The following is a 13274-nucleotide window of genomic DNA, read 5'->3' on the forward strand; positions in this document are numbered from 1 at the left end:
TTGATAAAACACTTAGAATTTAAGACTATTGGACTTCACTCTCTCTAGATGATTTTGTTGTATTTTTAGTATCAAGTTTGTTTTTGGACACCAATTTCAAAAATCAACAACATTGTATCACAGGCACCAGTTTCAGGGATCAACGAAGCTATGTGCATTTGGCTCTACATTTGATATAAAACAAGGGGATCCGCTCTATACTCCTCAAATACAAAATAGGAGCTTTGCCCCATTCTTCTTAATCTTAGTGTTCTCATGACTCTGAAGTTGGGTTCCACGAAATTGATCATTCCAGGTGGATTTTGAGCTACCTTGAGTTAGCAAAATAGGCGCGCTGAAGCGGGGAACCGTCTGTGGAGGCCGAAATGAATGAGCTGTTGCGGCAGAGTCGTAGAGATCAACGACCTTGCAGGTGAGGAGCAGCAAGTGGTGGCGCGCTAAAGCGCCAAGCCATCTTCGTCTCTCGCTCTCCTACTCTGGTGAGTCCGCTGCGCCAAGCCATCTCCGTTTCTCACTCTACTACTCTGGTGAGACAATTAGGATATATGGTTTTTAAAACCGGACCGGGCTGGACGGTCGGATCGGAAAAACTGGGAACCGGCTAGGTGATCAGTTCCATTTTCCCTAAAAACCGGATTTCTCCCCAAAATAGTTGATTTTGGTCAACGAAGCGCTGAATCAGGCGATTAACCATTTGAACGGTTTTAACCATTTTTTATTTCTTTTATTTTCTTGTCAAAACGGGCCGAACATTCGATTCAAACAATCGGACTGTTCGACCCGGTAACCGGACCCCTGACCACCGAGTCGGTTTTAAAAACCATACTAGGATAAGAGGTGCACAAAGGAGGTCCCAAGGGTTTTGCTCTTTTGGGAATGGAAGCCAGGGTTTAAAATGGAAAACTATTGGTCCAAATAATATTTTCTCCCGGTTGCCTCAAAGTTAAAAACTTACCCAAAAGTAATGCACCAATAGGCAATTGGATTTTTGGTTATAACAACCCTTGAATTAAAGACAATAAAAAGAAAAAAAAACGGATTTAAGTCACTTTGGGAACAAGCCTATATCTTTTTTGGCCAGATTAGGCCGGAAACAATCATCCCTAGTACGGAACCACCCGAACTGAATCGATTACCAGTTAATCACATGTTTGATTAACTTAATTTACTATTAGCATAAATTTACGTAATGGTAATTATTGACAATAATTCGTAACAAATAATTTATTATTGTTAATAAAAAATAACAATGATAAATTATTAAATTTAATTAAAATTGTTGTTAATGAATATTAAATTTAATATAATTAATAGTTAAATAATGGTAAATTATTAATAGAAAATTTATGTTAGCTTACTAGTAATTGGTAGAAAAAGTTGTTAAAAATAACATTTAATTACTAGAATAGTTTATTATAACATCATCTTTCACGGTGTCTTAGGTTATCTTATGCACCTTTTACTTCCATTTTTGGGATATTATTACCTCCTTGCTTTAATTGTTGTATTTCAATGTATATATCTATGACTACTTTGTGTATAAAAATCTTGACCTATCTTCTCTTTTCTACCCATGTGTTGGCATTTCCTTACTATGTTGATCATATCTTCATATCATTAATTTAGATAATTCAGGGTTTCTATGCACAAGCATTGGCTCTTTTGGTCTTACTGTCAAAACCAAACGAATTCGGCTTCCCTCAGGGCAACGCCCATTCGAGCAGCCTTTACAGCCTTACATTGGGAATATTTCTATACTTATGTGTTTTATTTTATTGGAAGATATTCCCGATATAAGATTGCAAGAGACTGTTGGGACAGTATGAGCACGGATTTGCCCTGACTGGAGCCGATCTCAAACCAAACATAATATAGCTCTTTTCAAAATGAAAAGCAGGAAGAAATAAGCACTAAAACATGTTAAGGCGAACTGATAGTGGCTCAAGTGGTAGGGTCTTTGACCGTTGTAGTAGAGATGTGGGATCAAAATCCCAATGTTGCTAAGATTGGGGGGTTATGGGGATGTGGGATGGGTCACCCCTAACCCCTTGAAGCAAAAACAAATTGCTGTTTAAAGTGGGGTTGTTAAGGGTGACCTGAATTCAATTCGTTTATAATTGGATCAAATATGGATCCAACCCTATATATTTCAATTTATTTGATTTAAATATATGTATATGCTCATATATACTTAAAATATATATATTATATCTATAATCTAAAGTTGGTTTGTATGTTGGTTTTTTTACTAAATTTTCATAGGTTCAAGTTTTATATATGCATTTTTCAATTAATTTTGTTCATAAAATATAATACCAAAGTCATGTTTAGTTCTTTTTCTATGGAATAGATCATTTTGTTAATATTATATACTATTTTTTATCATTCTGAGTTTAATTTATTTATTCCATTTAATATTGGATTGTAATCCAAATTCAACCAAATCCAACATAAATTTAATGGATAAGATCTAATTTGAATTTGAATATAAATTAATCAAATTTGGATATACCTATTTCCAATCGAATTAATTGGATATGCATATAGGAAATTAGCCACTCTCATCAGGCGTTCAACTTTTTTTTTTTTTTTGCAAAAGAAAGACGTCTTCATTAACTTATCGTAGAAAGAATTACATGAGAAGATCATCTAGAATCATATTGGATACGTGGCTGCCCCATGTATGACATGTAAGCAAAAAGATGAGTAGCCTGATTGTGCTGTCTATTAATATGTACAAAACTTGTAGACAAAAAGTCAGATCTAGCATGTCTTAGACCCCAGAGATGTAGTTGATCCACCCAATGCTTCGTTGGTCGATCTATATTTACAAGATCTATTAGGTCTAAATTATCAGAAAAAACTAGAAGATGTCTGATGTTGTTCGAGCTTGCAGCTTTGAGACTCATTAAAAGGGCTCGTATTTCAGCATCGTAACTGTTGATGGCCCAGCAGGGGCCTCCTTCTGCAATTTGGAATCCTTCAGTGGTATTTTTGATGATGAATCCTCGTCCTGCGCTTCTTGTAACTGGATTAAAAGAGCCATCAATAAACATGGAGGGGATGGGTGAGTTGAGTGATGGTGCATGATGAGGGGAGATGTGAGCTTGTGATCTGATGCAAGATGATTCATCTTGTAAATAGTGTTGTGGAGCCTTTTGCACTACCAGTAGTGGTGCTCTCGAAGAGTAGCTTGTTGCGAGCCTTCCAAATGTGGTAGGTGATCAAACTAAACTTGCTTAGACATGATGAGGCTTGTTCTTTACCAAATTGATTTTTCATTGCATTGTACCAATCTGATATGATGATGTGGGCTGGTTGGGCTGTAAGTGAGTCGGGGTTGAATCCAATTTGAGAGCTCCACCAGACCACTCTAGCATAGTGACATTGAAAGAAAAGGTGAAAGTTTGTCTCCTCTCTTTCCTTGCAGAAACTACAGAGCAGGTCTGGGCTTCTCAACCACTTAGAGCATTTATCCTTCGTGAGTAGTCCATCCCATAATAATTTCCAAAGAAATAATTGGAAGCGATAAGGAACCTTGAGTTTCCATAAGATTTTCCAATCGAAATGAGTGGTTGAGGCTGAACTTTCTGCATAGCTATATAGCTGGTATGCAGATTTAATTGTGAAGACTCCAGAATTGTTGTTCTTCCATATAAGTAGATCCTCAAATTGATTGGGTCGGGGTGTAATGTTTTGAATGTGGGCAATGACATCCTCGTCAAAAAGTTCATGGAGCTTTGTGTGGTTTCAACTGTGATCTGGATTTAGCAAGTCTGCTACTTTGATATGTGCATTTGGACTTGTATTGGCTGATGTAACAACATTGGGAATGTGTCCAAGTATGGATGGTATCCAAGGGCCAGCTACAGCGGAAATATTGAAACTGTTCTTGACAACCCATAGTAGATTGGACTTCATGATATTAGAGACCCGATGAGCATGTTTCCACTAACATGAGCTTCTTTGTCCTTTCTTGGCTGCAAAAAGAGAATTACTAGGAAAGTATTTCTCTTTTATTAGTTTACTCCACAACCCATGTTTCTCTATAAGCAACCTCCAAATTTGTTTTATTAGGGCGACACAGTTTTTGCCATGCAATAGTATGTTGTGTGGAATCATTGGAGTTGGACCACCAGAATGTTCTACTTGATTTATCCAGATTGGATGTCATAGATCTTGGAAGGATGGTGGTTGACATGGTGTAGGTAGGGATTGACTGTAAGAGTGATTTGATGAGAGTCATTCTTCCAACTTGTGATAATAATCAGGCGTTCAACTTGGATTAAAATTCATTGGTTGTTCATTCTCATTAGTATGAGAGTATAGAAGTAGCATGATTAATTGTAAAAATGGTGTGTACGTAGAAAATTAACTACTCTTACTAGATATTCAACTTTGATCGGCTAGACATCACTTTAAAATATTTTTTAGGTTGAATTTAGACGAGATTAGGAATGGCTATAGGGTGGGTTCAAGCTAGGGATCATATTCCCCATCCTCGACCCCAATCCCCCATAGGGATAGGTTCTTCCTGGGACCAAAATCCCTTAATTTTTTTGTTAAAAGTATATTTTAAAAAAAATAAAATTTCATAAAATAAACAAAGAAATTAAAATATAAAGGATATTTTAAATATATTTTAATATATGTTCATTTTATATTGTTTATATATAATATAAATAATATCATTTATATATATAATAATATATATTTAATATAAATAATATTTAGTATATATAATCAAGGTCATAACGGGGCGGGGACCTCATTCCCAATTCACGTGCCCACTTCGCCAAAGCAACCCACATGCCCCAACCCCATCAGGTCGGGGAAGTTGGGTACCCGTCGGGGATGGGGAAAATTGCCATCCCTATATGGGATTGCTCAATTGTAAATGTCAAATAATGGTACGTTTGGTTTCCGAGAAACGGATGGGAAAGGAAGCATATTTGAAGAATATTTTTTTTTTCCGTGTATTTGTTTCAAATGAAAACCCAGGAAAGGAAAAGAAACACCAGGGACGTGGGTTCCCAAAAATAGGTAAGTAGGGTCACACTAATTTGGTGAAACCCTACTGAGAAAGGAAAAAAAGGTGAGAAAATTTTGTTGAGAGCCCTCTTACAAACATCGTCGCCTCCCTTCTTCTCGTCCAACGGTTATATCTCCAGCATTCCGTCGGATGGTAAGTGTAGTTTTGGCACTATCTCTTCATTCCCATTCTTTTTTATACCATTTTCTCATGTTCTGTTTGATGGGTGGCCATCAAAATCTCACCACTGGCTCCATATGTCCTTGGTCATCTAGACTTTACCGTCGACGTTCTCGGCAAAGGTAGGCTTAGATCTGGCATGATTGAACCAAATCTAGCATCTAACTGGATAGTCATTTGAGTTTATTCGCATGATCTCCAGATCCAGATTCTAGAATATGGTTGTTCTAGATCTGGACTTTGTTCTCTAGAATATGGTTTAATATATTTCCTGTTAAAATTTCATAGAAAACAAACATAGGAAAATGAATTTTGATCTTACTATTTCTTAAGAAACAAACACTGGATGCAAAATGGGGAAAAATATATTCCTTTCTCGGCAACCGAACGGACCATAAGGTCTTTTACATTTTAATTCCATTTAAAAAGATCCATGCATTGCACGGGTCCCAACTAGTATATATTAAAAGTTGTAGATAAAGAAAACAAGAACTTAAATATTTATGTCAAAATTATGGTTTAAAATATAAACATTTTATGTCAGGTGTTCAGCATAGATGGAATTCTACATATTTTATGTTAGAAAGTTGTATTTCCTACAAACAAATTCTTACTGGTTTTATTATGCAAAAATGTCACATGGTAGTATACTTGATGAAGGCTAGAAAATGACAATTTGTATAAAAGTTTTTTTAACACAATTTTTATGATGCAACTAATGAATTTTAGGGTGTTTATTATCCAATTGGTTATTTTTTAGTTAATAAATTATTTATGATTATTGAATGTTTTGCAAAATATAGAATAGATCCACAATTTAAAAGTATAGTTGAAATAATGGAAAATAAACTTAAAAAATATTGGCTGTATTGTTTAGCTAGATATTATATCCTATGATTAAGAAAATGGTTTAAATATTTTGCTTGAATCATATTGTTAAAATATGAATATTGAAATTGGAAATCAAAAAGAAAAATTTAAGAATTTATTATTTGAAATGCATAGCTTATATGAATATCAAATGATAGGGAATAAAAAATCTGCACTTGTACAAGTGCAACTTTCACTTCTGAAATAACTAATTTTAGTAGTGGAAAAGACAGAGTTTGGTCTCTAATAAAGAGGAGGCTAAAATAAGGTGCTACTTTGTCAACAAGTTCATTTACTATTTATTTATAAACAAATTTTTATAGTTTAAGTGATTCATTCGACTTTGAGGGAATGAATAATTTTGATATTTTAGTATGGTGAAGTGGACATGAAAAAAATTACTCGGTCCTTGCCGCCATGGCATGTGATCTACTAACCCTTACGGTGTCTACAATTCCATCAAAGATTGGCTGGATATTGAAGATAGATTACAAGATAGAGGAGAGCATGTCACTACACCTGATGATTTACCTAAAGCATATGATCAAAATCAAGGAGATGGAGATGCAGGTGGAACTTGAAGACAAATGATGAAGTCAATATTTTTTTTGTATATTCAATAATTTTGTAACATTTTTTTTTAAATTATTGTAAATTTTGTTATTTAGTTTATTTAAATTATTTGTTATTTTTTCAATAATGCATTTTTTATTTGTAATTGTATTATTTTTTAGATTTTATTCCATGGTGTTAAGTATTTTTTTGATCATTGTATTATTCAAATTTAAATGAAATAAAATTCCTAATTTTTCCAATTTGTTGTTTATTTTGTATTTTGTTAAGTATTTTTTTTTCATTTCCTTGTTAGAATTTTTATTTTTCTAATTTGTTCCCATAGGAAAGTTAAGTATTTTAGTTTTATTTAGCAAAAAAAATCAAAATGTCAAAAAAATCAATCTAGCTCGATTTGACCTAGGCCATGGCCCAAACCGTAGCCCAGCCCAACACAACTTGCAACCCATAGTTTGGCACGACACGGCACAAGCCCGCTCAGGCTCAAGCCGTGGGTCGTGCCGGGCTGATCCCCCAAATTATCACAGGGGAGGGAAGCACGGCTTGCTCTTTGCGCGAGCTGCATGCAGGCCATGTCGTGCCGGCCCAACACGACCTGATTTACACCTCTAGATATATGCACTGAATTGGCATTTGCACTCTTCTCAAACAAAGCCAAAATGTGAGTCCCACATGAGCCTTATGTGTATGAGACATTGACGTAATAACCCATGACAAGTTGCCCAACCCATTGTGTATGGTTTTGTCTTTAGTCCCTCTGGTCCTCGTGATAAAAGAGTTGTTGTGGGCCTCATCAATCTTATAATTGGCGTGGGACATTAGCATTGGAACCACAATTTGTTGAACAACTATTGCATTCAATTAATCCAATATTGTTCTTTAGTGCATGAGCTTTCAGATAACTATGGTAACACTATGTCACATAACCTCTACTATCTCCCTTACCCCAATGGAGAGCTCTCAACCCTTATTTGCTATAGCCTTCTTTTCTCCCAAGAAGTCATCTCATCAGTCTCATCACCCTCTCTCATTTTGATCTCTTGGCATGCCTGGCCTAGCCCAACCCTCTTTCCTTTATGTTTATCCCTTTGGATATCCCCTCCTAAAACTATTCTTAAGATCTCTCATTACCAAAATCTAATATAATCTAGCCAAGTAGCACCGCTATCCCCCACTTTCTCATAATTTATCTCTAATTCCTATTTATCCTCTCCTTCACTTTTCATCTATATCTATCTAAAGAAAGTTTGAATTAAAATAATTTAAGAATTATTGAAATCTTATAATGAAATTACATAATAACTTTAAAATATTTATTAAAAATCAAAATATAATTATAATAGATTTAATAATATTCATATTATTAGTAATTTTGTACTTTTATGAAATTCATAAAGAATTATTCATTTAACTACTATTCAAATAATAAAGAATTAAAGTTAAAAAATATTATTTAAAATTTTCAATAAAATATTAAAAATAGCTAAATATTATATAACAAAATATTTAATATTATGTAATAACTTTAAAGTAAATAAAATTTAAATAACAATTTTTTTTAATATTTTACATATTAGTTAAATATTTAAATAACTAATATTTTACATATTAGTTAAATATTTAAATAACTAATATTTTAAATAACAAAATATTTAACATAACTGAAATTTAAATAGTTAAAATAACGAAATTATGTAATAAATTTAAAAATTTTATTAAACATAGAAAATTTGTTATAATAAATTTCATAATATGTGAATTAATAATAATTTTATATTTTACAAAATTAATAATGAAATTATATAATAATTATATAACTTATAATTTTATGGATTATGAAATTCAATAAATAAGTAATATTGAAATAACTAAACAATAATATTATTTAAATAGATAAATAATATTGTAAATAACTAATTTTGAATATTTTAAATGTCAAAAAATTTAATAACTAAATCATACTTTAAATATTATTTAAAAATAGATAAAATAGAGGGTAAATTACAAAGACCCCCCTTGTACTATGGGGTCAGTGACAAAGTCCCCCTGCACTTTTTTTTTTTGCAACAAAGACCCTCTGAACTTTAGTCATTAGACAAAGACTCTTCCGTTAACGTTCTGTCAGTTAACTTTGAAAAAAATTTCATCCAGCTGTTTAAAGTTTTTTAAATGTCCAAACTACCCCTTTTATATTGTTTATTGTCTTCTCGATTGAACCTCAAAACTAACCTCAAGCACTCTCACACTGTCCCAAACACTGTCCCAAACCCGACCATCGACAACCAATAGTGGGAGGGGCAAGACATTTCCCGCCATTTTGATTGATGCTTGGGAGTTGGGAGAAGATCAAATTGAGAGTGCTCTTTAGTTGGGACAAGCACTCTCATCGGATGGACCTTTACCATCCAATGTGTTGGTTTCGAGAACTCCTCCAAGTCCAATGGATCTGACATTCAACGATAACCAACCCATGACACCCAGAGAGAAAGAGAGAGAGCTTTCTTTGGTAAAGGTCCAAGTTCGGTTTCTCAGGCGCTGTCAAAGTGGAGCAAAAGTCGAAAGCGAACCAACCGAGACCAACTATGGTGTGCAGTTCAGTCAGCATTTCTGGTTCTCTGATCGCCAGCACGATAAAAGACATTCCAAGAGAACATAATAGTCTTCGGTAGGGGTGTTCACATTAAATGTCAAACCGACCAAACCAGCCCGACCCAACTCGAGTTGGTCGTTTTTTCAAAATCACTGGTTGGTTTCAGTTTGTATGAAAAAATAAATCGACAACTCGGTTCGGTTCGAAGCCAAACCGAACCGAACCGATCCTATATTTTTAAGTAATTATTAATTTGTCCCTACCCTATATGTTAAATGTTGATATATTTTATTTGTGTTTTATTTGAACTTAAAAAATGGTTATTTATGATAAAAACTAAATTCGTAAAACCAATACAAATATAATACAATGGTACAATATTTATTTCAGTTTTGTATAAATTTAAATATATATTGACAAAAAATCAGTTTTGCATAAAAAATTAATCGATTTAAATATATATTTTGGTTTTGCATAAAAACTAAAATGAAATAAACTTTAATATAAATAGATATTTAGATAGAGATATTTTAGTTTAAAATATATATAAAAACCAACTAAGTTGATAAACCGACCCTTTATGTTTGGGTCGGTTTTGCTTCAAGGTTTGTAGATTTCGGTTTAGTTAATGAGTAAACTAACTAGGTTGGGTCGGTTGAAAAAAATGACTCAAACCGACCCAACCCGACTTGTGAACACCCCTAGTCTTTCGGCGGTCCCATTCCGATAAAGACCAATACGACCCATCTGGTGTTCTCTGGGAGTGAATTGAGAGGCCCTGAAATGGATGGATTGGTGGTGGGCCATGACTTGGTCTGGGTGTCCTGATGGTTGAAGCAAGTCCTGATGGGTGGGAAGAGGAAGCCTGCCTATGCGTTGTTTCTTCTAAAAGTGATACAGAGATTTGGCTCTCAATACATCATTCATTGAGCTTCGCCTTATGGGAACCGTTCCTTTGGGACATCTCTCCCCACCTAGATGCCTTGTTTGCCGTGCACGTTCTGTTCCTTCACCGTCATTAATCTTGTTTCTCATCCCTTTTCCTTCCTTGCTCACTCTCATTCTTGGCATTTCCGGTGGTGCTCTCTGTTACAAACATACGACCAAACTCATGAGAGAGAGAGATAGATAGAGCTAGCTTTAATTCTTTCTTTATACGTACCTGTATCTTGTGATTCTTCAGAAGAGGATGGTCTAAAGCTGGTTGTTTATGTCTGTGAACACAGTCAATAATATCTCCATCTGGGCTCTGAACAAATGAATGAGAAAATGTTGGAACTTCAAAATAAGGTCTACCCAAGAGTCAATAAGTCAGAATGAAGGATACCAAAGAACATGAGAGCAATGGAACAGTGATGATGAGAAAACTAACCTCTATGGTTTTAATGGCGGGTTTGTTGATCTTGTCCAAGTGTCTCCGAATTCTTGCGAGTCCCAAGCATGATACATGTCTAAAATTTGTGTAGTTCAAAGCCAAAACGTTGACTGTAGATCTTTGGAAGAATACAAGGAGGAAGAGAGCCAAAATAAGAGGTGGGGTTCGCTTCTTCCTTCTGGTTTCGTTATCCATTTCATTCAGTGCCACCAAGAAACTGAGAAGCCTAGATCGCCATTACTAGTAAAACAAATAGCACAAACAAATCAGAACCCTAGCTCTTAAGTTCCTAATAATGCACCAACCCAACAATGGGAACTAGGACGAACTTGGAAAACGACTGGGATTGAAACAAGGGAGCCTCTCTCTCTCTCTCTCTTATTGTTTAGATGGGTAGTGGGTGCACGTTAATTAACCTGCGCATAGGTCTTCTGGTTCATCATCATCATGATGGAAGAACATTTACATTTGCATTTGCACCAGCAAGAACAGTAGCTTCAACGCACTACAAAATCTTAACCTATCCATCTCTACACACCCTTAATTACACCTCTACTCCTTGAATATGCATTTGTCACCAAACAATACGCCATAAATTCTTTTGAAACCGCACACACTTTCTTTCTCTGGTCACTGATGAACTCTTCTCTGTGCATGGGTTTCTTTTATTTATTTCTTAACTTCTTTCTGAAATCTCTATTTGGTACTTCCTTCAAGATATCCATTTCCAATGTTAAATAGGTTTTAAGAGAAAATGGCAAGAAAAAAAAAATAGAAAAAGTTTAGTGGGGTATTTTCGTAATTTAATGCTTCTGTCGTCTAACTTAACGGCCAAGGGGGTCTTTGTCTAACGGCTAAAGTTCAGGGGTTTTTGTCGCAAAAAAAAGTATAGGGGGGACTTTGTCATTGACCCCATAGTACAAGGGGTCTTTGTAATTTACCCTTTAAATAATGAAATTAAAAGTTATCAAAAACACAAAAATAATTATAAAGATTTGATATTTGATGATAAGAATATATAAATAATTTATTTTTTAAAATATTATTGAAATAATAAAAATAATAATTTAAATAATTTAGAGGCATCAAAGCTTTCAAATAACAAAAATAGGTAATAACTTTCAAAAATGTTTTAATAGATATTAAAAATAGAATAATAATTTCAATTGTTAATGTACTAATAATAAAAACATCATTTCACTTATATCAATTGATAATTCTATAAAATAACTTTCAAAAAATCGGTATTTATTAATAATAATTTTAGAATCTTAATCTATATTCATTATATATTTATATATACTAAAATTTATATTTATTGTATTTTTATTAATTCTTTGTTGTATTTTGTGATAAATATATTTTCAATAATTGCATATAAATCTATTTTGGTTTTATTATTTAATAGAAAGTTTTCAATAATTATTGTAGACTAAACTATTGTTTTTTTTTTCCGCTTCAGTAGACTAAACTATTGTTATTTATTAGAGATTAGAATATTAGTTTAGTTGAAATTGAGAGTGCTCACGAGTTGATTCAGTTTAGTTGTAGGTTGTTTGGCCAACCAAAACCAAATAGAGCTGGTTAGGTTGGGGAGTTGGTCACCCAAAACCAACCAACCAACTTGGATTATATCGGTTTGGGTCAATTTTTGCTTTGGTTGGTTGGTTCAAAAAATTTAAACTTAAAAAAATAAATTTAAAAATTACATTGGTATTACCAAAAAATAAATTTAAAAAATTACGTTTATAATATAAAATATTTTAGACTAAGAAATATGAGATTTTCTCACTTTATATATATATATATATATATATACCGAGTTGGTTTGGTTTTTTGTCGATTTACAAATGGTCAAACCAAAATTGACCTGACTTGGTTAGGTTGGGAAATTGATGAACCGAAACTTACAAGAGATACTAGAGAACCGACCAACTTGGATTGTATTGGTTAGTGTAGTCGGTTTAACTGATTTGATGAACAACCGTAACTGAAATTAATTATTATTATTTTTGTATTATAAAAAAATATTAAAAGTAATATATAAAATATAATTAATTATTAATTATTTAAAATATTAAAATATAAAACAATTATCTACTTTTATGTTCTTCTATTATTTAGCTTTCGCTTAACAAGGATACCCGCTAATATTATATATAAAATAAAACATTTATTTTATACATATATTATATAAATAATATAATATGTTTAATAACATAAGATTGAAAACCAACCCGTACCAACCCAGGCCCGGTCTATAAAAAATGGATCTAATTCATTGTCGCCTCCACGTTAAGGGAGCTGAGAAGACGGAAATATGGAATTCAAAGGTTGTAAAAAGAGTTAGAAGTGGTTATTTGACTTTATTGATGCTTTCTGTTTTTAACAGAGGGAAGTAAAAATAGGAAAGAGAAACGATAAGATAGGAGAAGAGATGGCTGCTGGTTAATCACTTTTGACATGGCAGCATTTAAACTGGACTTGAAGAAAAATCACATTCAAATGCACTGGATCCGGAGCGATGTGTATAAGTTGTCATGCAATATATGGTGTTGTATCAAGTAAGTATTCTGTTTGACATTGGTATGGTAGGCAGAGTATACTATGGGTGCAACTTGGGTACCCAAACTGAAGATTTTACACTGCCTTTG

General features: G+C 33.4%; 1 protein-coding gene across 1 annotated transcript; it reads right to left on the reverse strand.

The window, feature by feature from the left end:
- Nucleotides 1-10130: 10130 nt before the first annotated feature.
- On the reverse strand, nucleotides 10131-10815 carry LOC148802150 (protein neprosin-like). The gene is made up of 3 exons (XM_088897831.1): nucleotides 10618-10815; nucleotides 10408-10494; nucleotides 10131-10331 (listed from the first exon to the last, which is right to left on the reverse strand). Exons 1-3 carry the CDS (start codon nucleotides 10813-10815, stop codon nucleotides 10131-10133), a joined length of 486 nt encoding a protein of 161 aa, XP_088753957.1.
- Nucleotides 10816-13274: the final 2459 nt, after the last annotated feature.

Source organism: Nelumbo nucifera, chromosome 2, assembly GCF_055504915.1.
Source record: "Nelumbo nucifera cultivar China Antique chromosome 2, China Antique-T2T, whole genome shotgun sequence".
Classification (NCBI taxonomy): Eukaryota; Viridiplantae; Streptophyta; class Magnoliopsida; order Proteales; family Nelumbonaceae; genus Nelumbo; species Nelumbo nucifera.

Bases quoted from the DNA above. Each gene is read 5' to 3' on its own strand.
- LOC148802150 (XM_088897831.1), bottom strand. From the start codon at position 10,815: ATGGATAACGAAACCAGAAGGAAGAAGCGAACCCCACCTCTTATTTTG. The intron at 10,495-10,617 runs GTTAGTTTTCTC...TCATTTGTTCAG, and splicing joins CCGCCATTAAAACCATAGAG to AGCCCAGATGGAGATATTAT. The intron at 10,332-10,407 runs GTACGTATAAAG...TGTTTGTAACAG, and splicing joins TGAAGAATCACAAGATACAG to AGAGCACCACCGGAAATGCC.